General features: G+C 63.8%; 7 protein-coding genes across 7 annotated transcripts; 4 read left to right on the top strand and 3 right to left on the bottom strand.

Annotated features, from left to right (window-relative positions):
• Nucleotides 1–264: 264 nt before the first annotated feature.
• Nucleotides 265–4,180, bottom strand: F751_2270 (Protein PROLIFERA; the record flags this gene model as incomplete). The annotated part of the gene is made up of 9 exons (XM_011399138.1): nt 265–369; nt 640–828; nt 1,109–1,223; nt 1,422–2,245; nt 2,378–2,731; nt 3,091–3,375; nt 3,619–3,825; nt 3,971–4,065; nt 4,144–4,180. The coding sequence occupies 9 exons, from the start codon at nt 4,178–4,180 to the stop codon at nt 265–267; spliced, it is 2,211 nt and encodes a 736-aa protein (XP_011397440.1).
• Nucleotides 4,181–4,501: 321 nt separating this feature from the next.
• F751_2269 (S-formylglutathione hydrolase) lies at nt 4,502–6,025 on the top strand (the record flags this gene model as incomplete). Its single annotated transcript, XM_011399137.1, has 6 exons — nt 4,502–4,528; nt 4,618–4,725; nt 4,864–5,112; nt 5,353–5,529; nt 5,681–5,744; nt 5,898–6,025. The coding sequence occupies 6 exons, from the start codon at nt 4,502–4,504 to the stop codon at nt 6,023–6,025; spliced, it is 753 nt and encodes a 250-aa protein (XP_011397439.1).
• A 370-nt stretch (nt 6,026–6,395) lies between these two features.
• F751_2268 (hypothetical protein) lies at nt 6,396–9,283 on the top strand (the record flags this gene model as incomplete). Its single annotated transcript, XM_011399136.1, has 5 exons — nt 6,396–6,641; nt 6,806–6,987; nt 7,341–7,470; nt 7,577–7,668; nt 8,731–9,283. The coding sequence occupies 5 exons, from the start codon at nt 6,396–6,398 to the stop codon at nt 9,281–9,283; spliced, it is 1,203 nt and encodes a 400-aa protein (XP_011397438.1).
• A 323-nt stretch (nt 9,284–9,606) lies between these two features.
• On the top strand, nt 9,607–10,869 carry F751_2267 (rRNA-processing protein EFG1; the record flags this gene model as incomplete). Its single annotated transcript, XM_011399135.1, has 3 exons — nt 9,607–9,756; nt 9,892–10,287; nt 10,384–10,869. The coding sequence occupies 3 exons, from the start codon at nt 9,607–9,609 to the stop codon at nt 10,867–10,869; spliced, it is 1,032 nt and encodes a 343-aa protein (XP_011397437.1).
• A 267-nt stretch (nt 10,870–11,136) lies between these two features.
• Nucleotides 11,137–12,674, bottom strand: F751_2266 (Cyclin-A1-3; the record flags this gene model as incomplete). The annotated part of the gene is made up of 5 exons (XM_011399134.1): nt 11,137–11,328; nt 11,605–11,803; nt 11,985–12,118; nt 12,336–12,489; nt 12,583–12,674. The coding sequence occupies 5 exons, from the start codon at nt 12,672–12,674 to the stop codon at nt 11,137–11,139; spliced, it is 771 nt and encodes a 256-aa protein (XP_011397436.1).
• Nucleotides 12,675–13,885: 1,211 nt separating this feature from the next.
• Nucleotides 13,886–16,085, top strand: F751_2265 (Replication factor C subunit 3; the record flags this gene model as incomplete). Its single annotated transcript, XM_011399133.1, has 9 exons — nt 13,886–13,903; nt 13,990–14,055; nt 14,138–14,248; nt 14,354–14,478; nt 14,664–14,739; nt 14,899–15,018; nt 15,203–15,460; nt 15,593–15,691; nt 15,894–16,085. The coding sequence occupies 9 exons, from the start codon at nt 13,886–13,888 to the stop codon at nt 16,083–16,085; spliced, it is 1,065 nt and encodes a 354-aa protein (XP_011397435.1).
• Nucleotides 16,086–16,591: 506 nt separating this feature from the next.
• F751_2264 (Protein SYM1) lies at nt 16,592–18,399 on the bottom strand (the record flags this gene model as incomplete). Its single annotated transcript, XM_011399132.1, has 5 exons — nt 16,592–16,687; nt 16,898–17,131; nt 17,317–17,462; nt 17,613–17,755; nt 17,921–18,399. The coding sequence occupies 5 exons, from the start codon at nt 18,397–18,399 to the stop codon at nt 16,592–16,594; spliced, it is 1,098 nt and encodes a 365-aa protein (XP_011397434.1).
• Between the last annotated feature and the right edge of the window lie 114 nt (nt 18,400–18,513).

The following is an 18,513-nucleotide window of genomic DNA, read 5'->3' as shown; positions in this document are numbered from 1 at the left end:
CATCGTTTGCGCGTTTCTCTTTTTTCTTTTGCATGCTGTTGGTCTCCCTCGGCACATGTCACGCCCGGCACCCTCGTGTGCATGAGAGCCTTAAATTTTCGCCGTGGAGCGGCAGTATGGTGTACAGATCTCCTGTCAGAGTGCGATGGGTGGGTCAGGGTGGCGGGTCAGGGCAGGATCGGTGGCAAGGGGGGTGAGGAAAGCTGGCGCAGGGGACATACGGCATGTGGACTGGGCGCCCCTCCCTCGCATTTGAGCCCCGGCTCATGCGGGCGCCAGGTAGATGGTGGGGGCATCGCCCTCTGCGCCCTCCAGCTGCCACACGTTGATGGAGGCGTAGTCCACCAGGCACTGCCGGATGTGCTCGGGCTGCAGAGAGGTAATGGGTCGGGGGAGGGAAGAAAATCGGAATGTGGCTGGCTGGATCAGTGTGTTTGGGCGATGCACCCCCCGAGCACGCCAGTTGCCGGGGCAGTCCGGCGCCCACGGTAGAACCCACACCCTCCCCCGCAGCGCTCTCCGCACCCTCACGCCCCTCCCCGCAGCCCACCCACCCGAACACTTGGCCCTCCCCCCCTAAACACTGCCCCCCCCCCCCCCTCCCCCCCGCTACAATGCCCCCCTCCCCCTAAAGCACACCTTGAAGGAGGTGCCCAGGAGGTCCAGGAGCTGGGCCCAGCTCAGGGTGGTGGCCCGCGTCCGCTCGGCGTGCTGCCTGATGCGGGAGAAGACCGCGGAGACGGGGTCCACGGCGCGTTCCCGCCCGCCGTCATCGTACAGCGAGGCCTTGGACATCTTGAGCAGACGCAGCGACTCGTCCACGTCGCTCTTTGAGGGTTGTGGGCGTGGAAAGAGGGGAGTCGAGGGCCGGTCATCGGCGGGTGAGGGGTGGGTGCTGAGGGCACTGAGCGCATGTGAGACCCGCTCAAAACAGACGAAATGATCTGGCAAGCGGGGCTGTGACTGCGCCGACGCCTGCACCACCCTTTCTCATAAGATTGGGACACCGTCCCTGCCGCCCCAATGACCAGCCCATTCCTCCAAGCCTGCTTCTTCCCCTCCCATCCCTACCCCCCCCCCTTCCTCCACTTCCCCTTCCCTCCCACACCTGCTCCACGGAGTCTGCAAAGCGCAGGCGCGCCAGCGCCTGCGACAGGCGCAGGATGGAGAGCAGGGTGCGTGCCGTGGTGTAGGTGTGCGGGATCTCGGCGGCCGCCTCCTCGCTGCCATTGCGGTGTGGACGGTGGGTGGGTGTTGAGTTTGGTTGGCTGCAGCACCCCTCGGGGCGACAGGGGGGCAGCCTCACACTGTCAGCAGCAGCAGTCGCACCACAGGAGCCCCAGCTCCTTCCCCAGCATGCTCCTCCCCCTCCTCCCGCCCCCACGCCATGGGCAGCAACTCGCCTCCTCATCTCGGCGTACACGGCGGCCAGGTAGTCGGTGAGGCCCGCGGGGACCACGGGCTCGTGGCTCTTGGCGGCGGCGATGTAGGCGCGGAGCAGGGGCGCGGGCAGTGGGGCGGGGCCCGTGGTCGCGGGGGGCGCGCCCTCCCGGTGCACGGTCAGCACGTGCTGCGCCAGGGCCAGGTCGGCGTCCAGCCCCGGCCGGTCGAGGATGAGCCAGAGGACGTCGAAGCGGGAGAGCAGGGCCGCGGGGAGGTTGATGTTCTCCGCCGGCGAGCGGCGCACGTCGTAGCGGCCAAAGGCCGGGTTGGCGGCGGCCAGCAGCGTGGTGCGCGTGTTCAGCGTGGTGGCGATGCCCGCCTTGGCGATGGACACGCTCTGCTGCTCCATGACCTCGTGGATGGCGGTGCGGTCGCCCTCCTCCATCTTGTCGAACTCGTCGATGCAGCAGATGCCGCGGTCGGCCATGACCAGCGCGCCGCCCTCCAGCACCATCTCGCCGGTGGTGGGGTCGCGCATGACCGCCGCGGTCAGGCCCACGCCGGAGGAGCCCTTGCCCGTGGTGTACACCGCACGCGGGCTGACGTGGCAGACATAGCGCAGGAGCTGGGACTTGGCCACCCCGGGGTCGCCCATCAGGCAGGCGTGCACGTCGCCGCGCAGCTTCATGCCGTCGGGCAGCTGGCGGCTGACGCCGCCCACCATGCACAGCAGCAGCACGCGCTTCACGTCCTCGTGGCCCCAGATCTCGGGCGCGATGCTGGAGGCCAGGCGCCCGTACACGTCGCCCTCCGCCGTCAGCGCCTCGATCGCGGCCCGCGTCTCCCCGTCCAGCCGCATGTCCTGGGGTGGTTGTTTGGGGATGGGGGACTGTGTTTGCGGGGTGGCGCCGAGGGGGAGAGGGGGCGTGCTTCATCACGGGGTCCTGGAGACTGCAGCGCCCCTCCCCCTCCGTGTCCCCCATAAATCACCAACCTGGTAGCTCTGCTTGTTCTGGGTGACGGCCATGGCCTGGACGTAGGTGGCGGTGAGTAGGGTGGCGCGCATGGCGGAGCGCGGGCCCGCGTACGGCTCAGGCAGGAAGATGCCTGACACGGTGACCGCGTCGCCGGCCTTCACGCGCCTCGTCAGCGCGTCCCGCAGCTGCACGGTCAGCGTGCGTGGCGTGGAGCCCTGCGGCACCTCCTCCGGCAGCTCCTGCACCTTGCACTCCTGGTACCGCACGAACTTGGACCCGCGCGTCTGCAGGTGCAGCTCGCTCTTCCCGCCGTTCATGGCCTTGACCGCCGCGGGGGCCTCCGCCAAGGGGGTGAACGTCTTGCCCGTCACCTGGGGGATTGGTTGGGAGGGGCAGGCGTCAGCCACTTCACAGCCGTGATGGGAAGTGCCCGCAAGAGTGCAAAGTGTGCGTGGCATGCGGCCGCAGAGCAGCGCTGGTCCGGCGGCATGGCTGTTCATGCAGAGGATTGCCTGCGCTGCAATCAGCAGCGGCGACTACCCCTCCCCGCAGCAAGGTAGGCCATGATGATCCCGTCCACCCTGCGCCTGCCCTCGCACTGTCAGTGCCCTCCCACGACCACTGCCCTCCCACGACCGCTTCCCTCCCAGCCACCGCAAACGCCCAGCACCGATCCCCTACAAGAATCAACCCCCCCCCCCCAAAAAAACAGGTAAAAGAAAACGCCCACCTCCTGGTAGATCTCGAACCCGGTCTGGTCATCCAGGTAGGTGGCGATGGTGAGCAGTGGCCTGACGTCGGTGACCTGCGTCACGATGCCGCGGAAGGTGACCAGGTGCCCGATCTGGGCGGCGCCCACCTGGCGCAGGCGGGCATGCTCCGTGGTGGAGCGTGGCCGGATGCAGACCTCGAAGCGCCTCGTCAGCGCGGCGGGGAGCGCAAAGTTGGGGTCCGACTGCCCCGTGCGGCCGTCGACCTCCATTTGGGCCCGGGTCAGCTCCTCTGCGCGCCGCCGCTGTGCGGTAGGAGGAGACAAGAGGGTGTGGGTGTGAGGAAAGGTACCTGGCCTTGTGTGTACAACTGGGGCATGGCATGTGGATCCAGGCAGGAATTAGTCGTACAGAACATTCGTCCTACCTCCTCGTGAGCTCAACGTCAGCGCAGACTGCCCCGGCAGGAAGTGCACAGGGGCATTGACGCCCACCGCCAGGGCCCCTTCCCCTCCAAATAATCCCCTCTCTCCATCCCCGTCTCAAACCTGGTCGAGCAGGATGTCGAAGATGTCGTCGGGGAGGTCGGACCTGGTGGGGGCGGGCATGGCCTCGTCGGCAGCAGAGGCCAGCAGGGACAGGTACTGCTGGGTGTTGGTCTCCATTCGGTGCACCAGGTCGCCGTCCTTGACGTAGGAAGCCACGTCATCCAGGTCCACCTCCAGAGTGGCGCGCTCGCGATTCACGATGGCTTGCTGTGGTGTGTGCGGGAAGATGTTTGGGGGTGGTGGGTGCCCATACTGCTCTCCAGTGTCAGGATCTATACCTCTGCATGTGCACCAGCGCATTCAATTCATTCGAATTCATCCTAGCGCCCTTGAGTTGAATTCACAGCCTTACCAGCTGGTTGCAGTATTTGAAGGCATTGGTCCAAACATGGCCCTCCCCATCCTTCTCCGTGCCGCTGTAGTTCTCCAGGAAATCGACCAGCGTCTCTGCGATGGCGGTCGAGGTGGAAAAGAATGATTAAGCTACTCGGGGGCAGATCGTATCCCCTACTTCCAGTCCCTCACTCTTGCACTCGCCTTTGTCCCTTGCGAAGTCCACCATAGCGACGAGACTGCAGCCGGTCCAGTCCTCGCCCGGAGAGCTGGAATGCGACCTTTGGGTTGAGCGACGCAGGATATCTGCCGTGCTCTATCTTTTGTACACAGCGGTGCGCCCTGATTGGTGCGCTTGCGCGTCCTGACGATCTGGTCTGGGTGTCGAATTTTTGAATGCGCGGGGGTACCGCAAAGCACGGTACCGATCTGGGCACAACTCGTAGGGTTCACATTACAGACATGCGCCAATGTCGGGAATAACTATTCGCGAAAAAGTCGTTCCCGCTTGACATCGATTTTATCACACAGTCGCTTTGATTACTTGATCATGGCTTCCCAGGTTCAGTGCAATAAGGTGCGCGGGGCTTTGTCGGAGTCCTCCCCCTGCCGCTGCGCCTTTGCGCCCAGCATTGATGCTCAAATTCCGTCACATGCCACTCGCAGTTGTTTGGAGGGTTTGTCAACAAATTCACCCATGAGAGCAAAGTGCTGGGCTGCAAGATGACCTTCTCGGTCTATCTACCTCCTGCAGCCACCCAGAAGGCGGTGCCGGTGAGTCTGCACCCTGCGAAGAGGCAAGATTGGCTGCTGCCCTCGAACTTGCTCGCTCAGAGCTTCAGCGAAAATTATCAACCCTCTACTTTTATCTCAAACCGTCAATGTCCCTCCCCGCCCCGCCCCTTTCCCAAGGTTGTGTACTACCTCAGCGGCCTGACCTGCACAGATGACAATGTCATGCAAAAGTCGGGTGCCCAGCGCAAGGCTGCCGAGCTGGGCCTGGCGCTGGTGGCGCCTGACACATCCCCGCGGGGCCTGGGAATCCCAGGGGAGGACGACGCCTATGACTTTGGCACGGGGGCGGGATTCTACCTGAATGCAACTCAGGAGCAGTGGAAGCGGTACAGGATGTACGACTACGTCCTCCAGGAGCTTCCCCAAGTCCTCGGCGACATCAAGGGTCTGGACTTAACAAAGGCAAGGGCGTCTACCAGGGGGTCCACAGCGTGGGACAGTGGGTTTGACATGCCCTGCCTGGAAGGCGTGCGTAAATTGCCCTGTGCCGTGCGCACCTCGAGTGGTGGAGACTGGTCATGTCAGCATTCATTCTTTCACAATTCTAGGTAATTCTGAAGCTATTCCTGCACCAAATTAAGTCCTCTCATCATAATCACCCTGCAGTCCTCCATCATGGGTCATTCCATGGGGGGCCACGGCGCGCTCATCATGGCCCTGAAGAACCCGGGGTCGTTTAGGTCTGTCAGCGCATTTGCGCCCATTGTGAACCCTTCTGCAGTACCCTGGGGCCAGAAGGCTTTCAAGGGGTACCTTGGGGACGACAAGGAAGCTTGGGCACAGGTAGGGTCTGGTCGGGGAATCATGTCCCTTGCCCTGGCCCGACAGCTGAACCTGAGGCCCCAAGCACTCACATGCGTCTGCGTCCGGATATAGATGTGTGTTGATGGTCCAATTGGTATAAGATCTTCTTTTGGCCACCTCATGCTTGCAGTATGATGCCACGGAGCTGGTGAAGGACTACTCTGGGCGCAAGCAGGCCATCCTCATCGATCAGGGTGGGTGCTGCTGGAGGATGATGTGGAGCGTGGGGGTTGGCTGGAGTTTATGGCCATCCAAGGTCTATTCTGAGTGTTTCTGGTGTTGGAACCTTGCAGAGTACCACCACAGTGCACGAATAACCCACCCCCTTGCAACCCATTTTCTTGCAGGAACTGGGGACGATTTCCTGAACAAGCAGCTGCAGCCAGAGGTTTTCCAGGAGGCTGCTGGTGATAAGCTGGCGCTGGAGTTGCGGATGCAGGAGGGCTACGATCACTCGTATTATACCATTGCGTAAGTTGGTGTATGCCATCGAGTATGGGTATGTACATGACAAGGTGTGGGAGTGCTGGCTCGGCCACCCAGTCCTACCAAACACTTTGTCAATCACTCTGACGCCTGCATCATACTCTCACGTTCTGCAGGACGTTCGTTGCGGATCATCTTGCTTTCCATGCCAAGCACTTGCAATGATGCCGTGCTGACCCAAACTCTCGATCCCCACCCCAATGAGATGCGCGCATGGATCAGTCCACGGCCAGGATCGGCCTCACCGATGCCATCAGAACATCCCTCTGTGCAATCGCGGGTGTGCATGCCCTCGCGTCAATCCCTGAGCTTTCTTTGGATCCGAAAGGGGGAGGGATTGACATCGATCGGCCCCCGGCATGCCTCTGGTGCCGGAGAAGTTGCGGGCCCGGCAGGAGGTCCGGGCTGCCCTGGGCAGCCAGTTCTGGGGCCAGGAAGCGGCCTCGCCCCGGTCCATCGATGGCAAGACCGTCCTCAACCCATGCGAACCCGTGCCCCTGGGGCTCATGGCCCCCTCTGGCCTCTCCCGCACCCAGCAGCTGCTCGCTGCCCAGGCCCTAGGCATCCTGGCCCTGCCCTCCTACCTGGGCGATCGTGGTGGACTGGTGGGTCTGGGTGTGGGGTGTAGTTTCGAATCGATGAGGACAAAGTTGCCCTCGCCTCACGCTTGGGTTGTGTGGGCACAACCCCAGGCACCTGTAGCAGGTTGTGTGCGCCGGGCATGGCTCTCCCTGGCCTGACCTGGCACGTACACACTCCCCTGCCGCAGATCCTCGACAGGGTGCTGGCCAGGATCGGGGGCCGGACGTGGTGGGCCACGCTGGGCTCCAGGATGCACGCCCAGCGCGCCTTCCGCCAGGGGGCGGCCCTGGACGGGCCAGCCATGCTGCGTCCCCTGAAAGACCCCCAGAACTACGCCGCCTGCCTGCGCCTCCACTCCCAGATCGCACGGTGATGCACGGGAGGATGGGAGGGGGCCGTGGGAGGAGTTGTGTGTGGCTCAGGGCCTGGACCGAAATTGGTCGCAGATTCAGAACAGGAGCATGCTTGCTTTGGGATCCACTCTCACCAGCGCTCAGCGACGCCTGTTGCAATGGTGACGCACCCACTCCCACACACACGCCCCTTCGCAGCTTCCTCACGCTGAGCGTGCTGATGGAGGCCCGAGACCTGCGGCCGATGCAGCGTCGGCTGGACGCCGCGCTGCAGGGCGCCGCGCCGCCCGCCCCGTCGCCCGGGGACGAGGGGGCGGCGGCCCGGGGCACGCTGCGCATGGCGCTGCCGGGGCACGAACTGACCGCCAGCCTGGCGTCCGGCCAGGAGGTGGTGGATGCCACCGGGGTCGCGTGTGTCGTGCCACTCACCGCCTCCCTGGACCTCTCCTCCGCCTTGGACCGGGGGGACGGCATGCAGTACCGCATCGGCCTCCACCAGGTGCGGTGGTGAGGTTGAGGTGGAAGGGAGGAGGGTAAGGATACATCTCTGCAGACCCACTCATCCTCGACCGCTCCTTACACATCACTCATGCACCCACCTCCAGGCGCTGGCCCCTGCTGACAGCGACGGCAGCGGCCCGCTCCGTAGCACGCAGCATGTGCAGGGCGCAGTGGCCGTGGAGGGCGAGGCGTACTTGTGGCGCGCCGGACTCCGAGGGGGGAGGAAGGAGCGCGCGGGCGCCGCGTCAGACGCGGGTGGCGCGATCGGCCCTGAGGCGAGCACCTCCACGGGCATGGAATGTTCGTCCAGAGCAGAAGATGTGGTGCAGGTTCTTGAGGTTGACCCTCCAAGACCAGTTTCAGAGTCCGCACATTCCTCTGCGAGTGGCCAGGCCGGAGACTTTGCGGGAGAAGTCGCAAAGGGCCTGGATGTTGCACAGCCCGCATTGAATTCAGTTGCCGAGCCGGCCGCTCCCATGCTCGCGGTCAACGCAGGTGGCCCGCAGTCTCCGGGCGCTCCCGTCCCCCTTGAGGCCTTTATCATCTCCAAGCAGGGATTAGAGCCTGAGGCGACCACAGCCCCCTCAAACAGTTCCCCCGCGCCCAGGCCCAGCCCCCTGGACGCGCTCAACGCCCAGGTCCTGTCTGCGCTGGGCACGCTGCGACGTGCACAGTCTGCGCTGGCCGACCTCCGCGCCGGCGGCGCCGAGGCCTGGGACCTGGACGCCTTGGGCCGGGGCACGGGCGCGGGCCGGCGGGCAGGGGAGGCGCCGCACAGCCTGCTGACGCCGGGCCCCCACCTCAAGCTAAACGGCGCCATAGGCTGCCTAGGAAGGGTGCCCCTCCCCGGCAGCACCGGCCTGCCGCTGTCACGCAGCCGAGGCCAGCAGGTGGGCGAGGCTGCGGCCGCGCCGGCGGCGGGCCAGCCAGGCTGGCGAGCCTCCTCGGCCAGCCTGGCATCTGCGCGAGGCGGGGACGCATGGGAGCCCTACCTCAGGTCTGTCCCGTGGTGGCCTGGAATTGGTGCGGACCTAGCTCATGCGCAGTGCAGAGGGAAGTGCAGGCGACGCTGCAGCAGGCTTGGCGCTGTGTGGAAAGGCCCTGCGTCAAAAGCTTGGGCGCAATAGTGGCACGAAGCTCCGGCGTCGCATACCTGTCTGGCGTCCGCCCGGCGGCCGCTACTGCTGTCCTGGCACGTGAAGATGCAGACGGCTTCCCGCACCAAACCGCATGTCTCCCACCCCCTCTTCCCTGGCAGGAACACGTCGCTGCGCGTCTTCCTGTCGGCGGGCATCAGCGGGCAGCTGGGGCGGTTCAGGCGGCGTTGGCTGGACTTCACCGCCGCCGCGCTTCGAGTGGACGTGGGCCTGACCTCGCAGCATGTTTTGGGCGCGCTGCCGGCCGCCCCCGACGCCCACACTGCCGTCGGAGGAGGCTGGGCCGGCACGGCGGGCGGCGCGTCGACCGGCCTCGGCCCCTGCGCCAACCCTGACCGGCACCCGGCCTTCGCGCTGGAGGGGCGCGGCACCTGGCACGCACTGTCCGCGGGGCTGGCGCAGCAGGTGTGGGGCCCGCTGCGCGCGAGGTGCGACCTGCGCTTCGCGCTGGACCCCACCTACGTCCCTGCCGACGAGGGCGAGCGCTCCACCGTGCACGGGCTGGTGGCCACCGCGCTGAGCGTGCGCGCCAGCAGGCTGGAGACGGTGGTGGGGGCGGACTGCGTGCTGCCGGGATCGGGGGGCGCGGCGCGCCTGGTGGTCTGGTACTCGCCGCAGCGGCGGGAGGGCATGGCGGAGGTGCACCTCTTCTGAGGGCTGGGGCGCTTTAACACGCCTGAGCAGGGAGCAGCACCCCAGGCCCATATAGTAACCGTGAGACCGGGAGGGCAGCGATGGGGGGACGCGGGCGTATGACAAGGAAGAGAGGAGGGAGGCACGCCCGCCTATCATTCCACCACGCTGCGGCGCGTGCTGGACTGAATGCGAAACACGCGCGTGGACATGCGTGATAGTATCCAACACATGCTTAGAGGCGACAGGGCGCATCCTACTGAAAAGTACATATATCGATTTCCTCTTGTCGTATCTGAGATTAGCCTAGAAGCTTGGGGCACGGGGCGGGGCTCCCCTGTGCCATGGCGGGGGGCGAGGCCCACAAGAAGCCCAGCGTCGCGGCCAGTGTGCTGGCGCAGCGCTCGGTGAGGCCCGGCCAGGCGAAGACGAAGCGGAAAGCAACAGTGAGCTACAAGAACCAGATACGATCAGTGGAGCGGCTCCTCTCAAAGGTGTGGGTTTGTCTGGGCCGGGCTGGGGTGCTACACCTGAAAGTGGGGGCCAGGCCATCCCATGCATCAATATCAGCTCTTTCTTCCACCCAGGTGCCACCCCGACCCTCCTCTCCTCCCCAACCTCCAATGCAGTTCGAGGTGGACCCCAAACTGCGCGCGCGGCAGGAGAAGAAGCTGGAAGAGCTGCGGGCCGCGGCCGCGGCTCACTCACGCGAGGAGCTGGAGCGCAAGTACGCGGTGCGCTACCACAAGGTCAACTTCTTTGAGCGTGTGAAGCTGGAGCGGCGCCTGCGCCAGCTGGAACAGCAGCTGGCGGCCGCTGGCGGGGCGGGCGAGGCCGCCACAGCGCTGACCGCCCAGCTGGAGCAGGCCCGCCGGGACCTGCAATACGTGCTGCACTTTCCCAAGGGCGAGAAGTACGTGTCGGTGCTGAAGGACCCGGAGACGGAAGCGGACGCGGCCCGTGTGCAGGCGGAGCGTGCGCGCCTTCGGGCGCTGGTGGCCGCCGACCTCGCGCGCGCCGCGCTGGTCGGCGAGGCGGACGAGGGCCGCAGCCTGGCGGCGACCCTGAAACATATGCAGGGCGCCGGGGCGGGGCGGGGCGCGGCGCCCACGCCGACAGAGCCGCCCGCGGAGCTGGCCGCCGCCGCGTCCGGCAGCGAGGGCGAGGGGGACGACTTCTTCCTGGACGAGGCGGTGGACCCCGAGCTGAGCGCGCCGGGCAGGGGAGTGGCGGTGGAGCCGGTGCGGCGCCAACCCCCGGCCCTCCTGGGGCCCCTGCCCAAGGAAAAGGAGAAACGGCAGGCGCGGGAGAGGGTAACCCTGCCGGCGAGGGGCGCCGAAGCTTCCACCCGCGATGGCCGGGGCAGCGGGGCAAAGAGTCCCGCCGTTACAAGAGTACCCGGGCCCTCACCCAAGATAAATGAAAAGCAAGGCAAGCCGGCACTCCCAAGGAGGCCTGCGGCACTGCGGTTGCGAATACCGGCCGAGCACACCGCACCGGCGCCCCAGCAGCGCGCGGCCCCCAAGCGCCCCCCTGTGCCCGTCGCTGTGGAGCCCCTGCGGACGCGGGCAGAGGGCGGCAGGAAACGGCGGAAGAAGTCTGCTTGACTGGCTGTGTGACTGACTACCTCAGGTGCTTAAAATGTTCCGTTTCAGGTGCAGAGAGTTCACAGGGCCTTCAACTTCTTTGGGGGAATCCTGGCATGGCCTGTGCTCGTGGACAGAAAAACTCCAGACCCCAAAGGAAATGGAGGCATCACAGCCTCCGATCTATCGCTACAGGGCTAGGCAGGGGGGTGGACGGGGAAGGAAGGGGAGGGAGGGGGGAGGGCGCAGCACATGATTGGAGAGAGGCAGAAATAGAAGGGGCATGGCTCACACTTCCATGGGGGTCGGCCCCATGTCCAGCGCCGCAAAAAGGCCTTGGGCGGGGATAGCTGGCGGGACTGACTCCAGGGCACAGGGGCCACGCATGACGGCCAGGGCACGCAGCCACTCATCGGTGTGCTCCTCATAGCCATGGTTTTCATGGGACGTGAGCCATTTCTGGCGCAGCTGCATGTACTCCTGCAACAGGGAGCGGGGAGGGAGGCTTTGAAGCGCGTTGGTGGGTGTTAGGAGTGACGACAAGCACGCGTGCCTGTTGGTAGACTCAACAGGAGCACAGTCGCTGTCGCCATGCCACAGTCAGGGTGGTTGCAAGTCTGCAAGCTGACCGGCCTTGGGATCCTCCCATCGGAAGTGTATGCTGTGGGTCGCTCTGCAATCCTGAGCAGGCCCTGCCTCCTGGAGGTCGTGACCCTGAACCCAGCCGCTCTCCCCACGCATCACACTTTCACTCACACAGGAGGACTGGAGGAAGGCGAGGCGGGCGGCACACGGCTCCAACTCGTCCGCGCGGTACACAGCGTACTGCTGCATGCTCAGAGGCCAGGCGGGCTTGCCGAAGAAGCGGAGGGCAACGCTCAGGGCGGAGGCCCCAAGGAGGGAGGCGCTGTACGCGCTGCATTCAAGATCAAGCAGGCTGAGCTGGAGCAGGAAACTGCGGTGCGGGGTGGTGGGACGGAGTGAAATCTTGGGGCACCGCACTGGTCCCACACGAGCGACGCCATGGCAGCGACAGTGCCGAGTCAACGTGGGGAGGCGTGCATCGCTGGTCACGATCACTGCAGGAACACAGCCCACCCCCAACCAGCAGTCAAGCTCAAAGAGCCTCCACATACCTCGCTAGGATGTAGACGTGCATGTCGTCGGCGCGGGCGACGCCCTTGAAGATGGCACGGTACCAGAAAGTGCGCAGGAACATCTTGGGGTTGGGGGCGACCTTGGTCGTGTCGTTGATAAGAGCCATCACAGCCTGTGAGAGGGGCAGCGAATGTTGGAGGAGCAGTTGGCAGGAGTATGAGCATCTGGCACTGGACCACTGGACAACAAAGGTCAGCACCAACGCGCGGTGCTGAAAAGCAGGGATGCGCGTAGATTGTGCGAGGTCATGTATGCCGGGCGGCAGCGGCATCGATCCCTCTCTGACACGACCAGTTCTGCGCTCTGCACTGTACATTCTCACCACTGACCTGTGTCTCCTCTTCTACTTCCTGCGAGGTATATGTATCATCACTCAGATAGGCAAAGGTGGCAGCATCCATGTGCTTCTCGGTAACAAGTGCCGTGGGCTGTCTCATGTCTCCCATAGCGGTGCGCAAGCAGGCGATTCCGACAAGCTGAAATCTGCGGGTCGGAGGTCGGGTGTGTGTGTGTGTGTGTGAGAAGCTTGTGTGCCACCAACAGGTGGTCCGACCTGCCCGCGGGATGCGCACACACCTTGCCAAACGGGAGACAGAGCTTCTTGAAAGGTAACGATCAAGATAGGCAACGGCTTTGAAGGCAATGGCGGTCTCCAAGTTCCAGTCCATTGCGATCTGCGAATTTACGGGGCACAGGGTCGGGGGGGGTCGGGTACGGAGCACCGACACGCCGCATTGTCAACACCCGTTGGCATGGCACACTCCGACCGTCCAGCCGATCCCCTCACCTCGCACATCCACTCCACGAGTACGGCGCGGTGCCGATCGGAGACGAATTGCTGGGCGTTGCGTATCTGACCTACGTCCGCCACGGTCTGCTCTGCCAGCTCCCGCAGGCAGAGCAATTCATATTGTCGACGCCAGTGCGAGGCGGGGTCGAGGTATGATGACCACTTGTTCCATCTTTTGAAGCAGGCAGCTTGCCAAACGGGCTGTTGCAAACGAGAGAAAGCTTTGCAGGTGCACAGAGCACGGGCCAGGTCCTGACCGTTCAATCGGCTAAGCACTTCGATCCATACCTCGCTCGGCAGAGCAAGAGCACAAACCGCACCGCCACGCTGCATTGCTACTGCAAAAGGGGAAAATACTCCATTCCGCGGTGCCATCCTCAACGGACCGCATTATACCTGGCCCCGCTGTTTTTGAATGCCCCCTCCCGACCCCGGCAGAGGGAACCCGAATCTCTGCGGATTCGGACCTGATCACCCCGCACTTCTGCCAACTGACAGCGAATTACAAATGCTGTCTGTCGCAAAATATTGGAGCTCGGTTCAGGATCCAGATTGCAGTGGATGCCGGCCTGCCACCACGTCTGGGATGGTGCCCTTCTGAGTGGGCCTTGGCATGGACGGGCAGTTTCAGATTCCTCACGGGTTCAACGACGTCGAAGGCTCTCAATTACCGCACACCATCATTTCGTGGTGTTTCCCAGGCTCACTCGTGAGCCACTCGGTTCACCCCTGGCTGCACGATGCACGGGGGGTTGCCAATCTCAAAACCAGGCGAACGGATGGCTCAGACAGACAGATAGTTCTCGTTTTGTGCAGTTCCAATCATTTCAACTGTCCGGACCTGAAAATTAATCCGATAAGACACTGACTGTATTGCGTGGCTGAGGTCCACCACGAGATCTGCAGATCTGGCAAGGGGCCTTTCGAATTCTACAGAGCCTCCCGTCGAAAGGAGAAATATTAAGCCACTCGCCCTGATGCAATCCATCGAGAGCTCAGATCGGCAGTAATAATTCTTGCCTTGGAGAAATGCTTTGATCGCGATTCGCGATCGCTTAGGGAGCGGCAGAGGTTGTCGTGCGGGACGCCATGCTCTACGCAGACAAGGTACCAGTCACCATGCGGGCTCTCCATGGACTTCTCATCAGGCAGCACTAATCAAAGCAAAACGTGCATCCACATCACTCGTGCAGTACCGGCCCAAAGCGCTGGAGGACTTTGACCTGCACAGCGACGTATCATGCAACCTAGCAAAGCTGGTGCGGGGGTGCGGGCCCGGGGAATGCATGCCGGAAGGTGCGAGGTCACTGGACTCTAACCAGAACCCCCCTGGCTCCGCAGATCTCGCAAAACGATTGCCCGCACGCCCTGTTCTACGGCCCCCCGGGGGCTGGCAAGAAGACTCTCATCCTGGCGCTCCTGCGGGAGGTGTATGGCCCCGGCGTGGAGAAGGTGAGGCCAGAGAGCCCGTGCCAAGCTCGCTGCTCGTGTTGGCGTGCTTGCAGTGACTGAGGCCGCACCCACGCGCCTGCTGCTCCCCTCGTCACCCCAACCCAGCTGAAAGTGGAGTGCAAGCCCTGGAAGATCGAGCTGCCCACCCGCACGCTGGAGGTGGAATTCACCACGCTGGCCAGCGCATACCATGTGGAGCTGAACCCTAGCGATGTGGGTAACAACGACCGGTGAGGTGGTGCAGCGTGCGGGCGGGCGCGGTGGGGGATGCTGCTTGGATGCCGAGGGGGAGTGGGTGCTCCTGGGGTGTTGCGCCGGGTCTCGCGCCTGGCTTTCATAGTCACAGATTGGATCTCCACAGTGTTTTCCTACCTATCCCTCCCACCCACCCACTCGCGTTCTTCGTGCCCGTCAGGTATGTGGTCCAGGAGATCATCCAGGAGATGGCCAAGAATCGGCCCGTGGGCGTCAGCTCCGAGCGCATGTTCAAGGTGCGGGGCCGCATGTGCGTTTGGGGGGGGGGGCGGGGGCGCTTCAATGTGAGCATGTGTATACTCTCCAGCAAGCCTGTGTGAGTCAGCGCCTCGGAGCCTGCAGAGAATTCCAGCTCTGGGAGTACACCTCACCTGCTGTGCCTCCCCCTCCGTCAGATGCTGATCCTGAATGAGGTGGATCGCATGAGCAAGGAGGCCCAGCACTCCCTGCGCCGCACCATGGAGAAGTATTCTGCCGCCTGCCGCATCGTGCTCTGCTGCAGCAACGTGTCCAAGGTGGGAGCGCGTGTGTTGTGTGACGATGGGCCGGCTGCCGGGTGCCTCCTCGCGTGCGCGGCGCCGCATGAAGCCAGCCCCGACGCACCCCGCCCCTGCTGCCGGGGTGCGCCCGCTGTCACTGCGCCGTGCCTGCATCGCGGCCTCCCTCGCTGGCCCCCACAAGCGCGCACGCCACGCTCAGGTGATCGAGCCGGTGCGGTCGCGCTGCCTTTGCGTGCGTGTGCACGCGCCGACGCACCCCCAGATCGAGGCCAGGCTGCGGGCGGTGGCGGCCGCGGAGGGCTGGGCCCTGCCCGCGCAGCTGGCCGCGCGCATCGCGCAGGCCAGCGACCGCAACCTGCGCCGTGCGCTGCTGGCGCTGGAGGCCTGCAAGGCCCAGCAGTTCCCCTTCCAGGAGGGGCAGGCCGTGGCGGCCGCCGACTGGGAGCTCTACATCCAGGTGACGGGGATGAGATGGCAGGGAGTGGTGGAGTTGGAGCAAGGGACCGCGCCGATGAGCCGTGGCCCGGGCTGTGAGGATCTTATCGTACGCCCTGCACACAAACGAGCACCCCCCTGCTCCGCGCCGCAGGAGATTGCCGCCGAAATCAGGGCCGAGCAGAGCCCCAGGCGCCTTCACACAGTGCGCGGCAAGGTCTACGAGCTCCTCGTCAACTGCATCCCCCCAGAGGTGGGTGCAGTGCCTGTGTGACGAGGAGGGTCATGCGTGCAGGGTGGGGCCTGATGAGGCTGAGGTCATCGAGGCGCGGACCCACAACTGCTGGAGGGAAAGGACTGTCAGTGGTGGGAGTTTCAGGGGAAGCCGCAGCCAGGTGTGCTGTGCTGAGCACCAAGCACTCCCCCACGACCGCCACCCCATACTCACCTGGCAGATCATCATGCGCCGGTTGGCGCTGGAGCTGATGCAGAAGCTGGACGATGAGCTGCGGCAGAGCGTGGCGGAGCAGGCCGCCTTCTTCGAGCACCGGCTGCAGGAGGGTTCCAAGGCCATCTTCCACATCGAGGCCTTTGTGGCGAGGTTCATGGCCGACTACAAGAACTTCCTGCTCGCAGCCATGGCATGATGTTTGGGGGGGGAGAAGGTGGTGACTGCTCTGGCTCGCGACCCTTGCGCACGGCCGGCACCAACGACCTTCATGTTTCATATTACAGCACAAAATTAAGCAAAGGCTCAGCGAGGAGTGTGAGCAGCGAATTCAGGCTGCTGCAAAGACCGAGCGGGGCAAGGCCCAGGGCCGTCAAGGCCAGGCGGGGGTGCAGCGCCAGGTTTGAGCCGCGGCTGCATGCCTCGGCGCCCGCCAAGATACGTGTTCGATCAAATGAAGGGGGTGCTGGCATGGGCATGATGACAGAGAGAGAAAGGGTCAACAAAGAAAATTGGGTTTCCTGAAGAGTGAGGAAGGTCGTGTGTAAGGAGAGGAAAGGAGCGAGGGAGGGGAGGTGTCCATGCCGCCTGTGCACCTTCATTTACTGCAAGCTAGGGAGGGGTATGACAAGAATTCTGGCTGCTTGCGGCCCTGTGGGGCCAGCGCGTCCCTGAGGGACGAAAGAAAATGTCCTGCAGAAGTGCTCAGAATGGCAGCCCACACACTTTCCGAACCAGCTGCTGCTTCAGGTCAACATACTGCCCAAGCAGGTCGCTGGCCACATCGGGGCTCGGCAGTCCCTGCGTGAGTTGGATAGTGACTAATGATGAATAATGCATGGGGGCTGGCACAGCAATGACGTACCTGAACCATCGGCACTTGATCCACCAATGTGCTGAAAAGATACTTGTGCCTCGGACATAGCCGTCCTGAACATTTCCCATCGTCAACACCTGGTCATTGCCTCCCTCCCCAAAACCCAGCAACCACGCATCCTTCCCTGCACACACCTGGATGCCCCAGGCCCCCAGCAGCCGCTCCAGGGCTGCCGTTTGCCGCACAAGGTCGCCCACATGCAGCGAGTCCAGTACATCTGGGCGCTTGGCGCACGGCAGCTTGGTCAGCAGCCGCCCCTCCACACTGGAGAAGTGGGAGAGGCCCGGGACGGGGTCCACCCCGGCGTCGTCGGTGGTGAAGTCAGTGGTGTCACCGCAGGAGAAGGAGAGGAAGGTGTTCCACACGATCTGTAGACCGGGGGGAGGGTGTGTGTGTGTGTGTGTGTGTTTAAGTGGGGAATCCCTGCCAATAAGCGCAGGTCAGGCAGCGGAGGCAAGCCACGCAAGCTGCTGCACTGCGATGGGGCCTCAGCGCTGGGAACCCAGTTAGCATCATCCCCTCCTTCCCCTGCACCATCATCCAGGGCACTCACCGACACGACGTTGTTAAACAGCACTCGGTGCTGGCTGGGGACAAACTTGAAGTTGATGATGTGTGCCATGGGCCAGAGCATATAGTTGGCCAGCACCACCCGCACCAGCTTGTCTTGGATGGTGGGCAAAATGAGCTCGGGGTGGCCTGGGGCAGAGGGAGGGAATCGGGTGGGTGTGAGGCGAGACAGGAAAGGGGAACTGATTCCGGCAGACATGAGCTAAGTCCAGAGGAGCTACAGCTGATTTTTGGACGCTCCCACCCAATCCACAAGGCAAATTCCCTACCACTCCCTACCTTCCATGGTCTTCAAGAACGCAAAGAATACGGCAGTCATAATCGGTGCCCAGATCAGCTGATCTGCTGCAGTCTTGATCAACACAGCTTTTGTACAAGTGGGATCCTCGGGGTAGACCTTGGAATCCAGGATCTGGTACCATCTGTGAGGGAAGAGGGAGGCGATGTGAGGGTCAATGTCAAAAGTGCACTTTGGTACCATGGCATACGCTGACAGCGAGCGCGCCTTCCGACGTCAGCCCAGGAAGAGGGCATGGCTCAGGCACCTCACAACCCTGCTCCATTCCCCCTTCTCCTCCAATACTCACTTGTGGCCCAGGGGCCCATCAAGGATCAGACCATACAGACTCATACGAATGTTACGGGTGATGTCGAAGGGCGCGCCGATGCTCTGGGCGATGGCATCCCCGATGCCGAAGCCCAGGAAACTGGTGACAGCCTTGGTCGCGGTGGGGTGGTCCCGCAAAGCAGTGGTGTAGGCATGCAGCGCCCGCGAGAAGGCGGACTGAGAGGGCTCTGAAGGCGTCACCGCCACACTCGCGGCCAAGGCATCCGGTAGGTCGTGGCTGCCCAGGGAGGTGGTGCTGGAGGTCCGGCCGGGCGAGGGTGGTGCGCCCACGGCTCGTCGGAAGACCTGCGTCCGTGCCGCCCAGGGAGCCAACTGCCTCGGTGGAGCTTTGATTACCGGTGCAGGGGCACGTCGCGGTGCCTTCCTGCCCGCGTTCCTCTGCGGATTGGTGGTTCTCGGGTTGGTGCCCTTGCTGGAGCAAGAAGGGCTGCACGCCATGACCCCTCCCAGGACGGGTGGCGGGCTGGCCCGGGCGCGTCAGAGGGGCTAAATTCTGTTGTGAAGTCCGATTCACTGGGCAATCTGTCGGGATTTGCCCTGCATGAAGCGGCG

The sequence above is a fragment of the Auxenochlorella protothecoides genome (assembly GCF_000733215.1).
Source record: "Auxenochlorella protothecoides strain 0710 unplaced genomic scaffold scaffold22, whole genome shotgun sequence".
NCBI lineage: Eukaryota > Viridiplantae > Chlorophyta > Trebouxiophyceae > Chlorellales > Chlorellaceae > Auxenochlorella > Auxenochlorella protothecoides.
The sequence above is the reverse complement of the archived record's forward strand: the minus strand, read 5'-3'. Positions and strand labels throughout refer to the sequence as shown.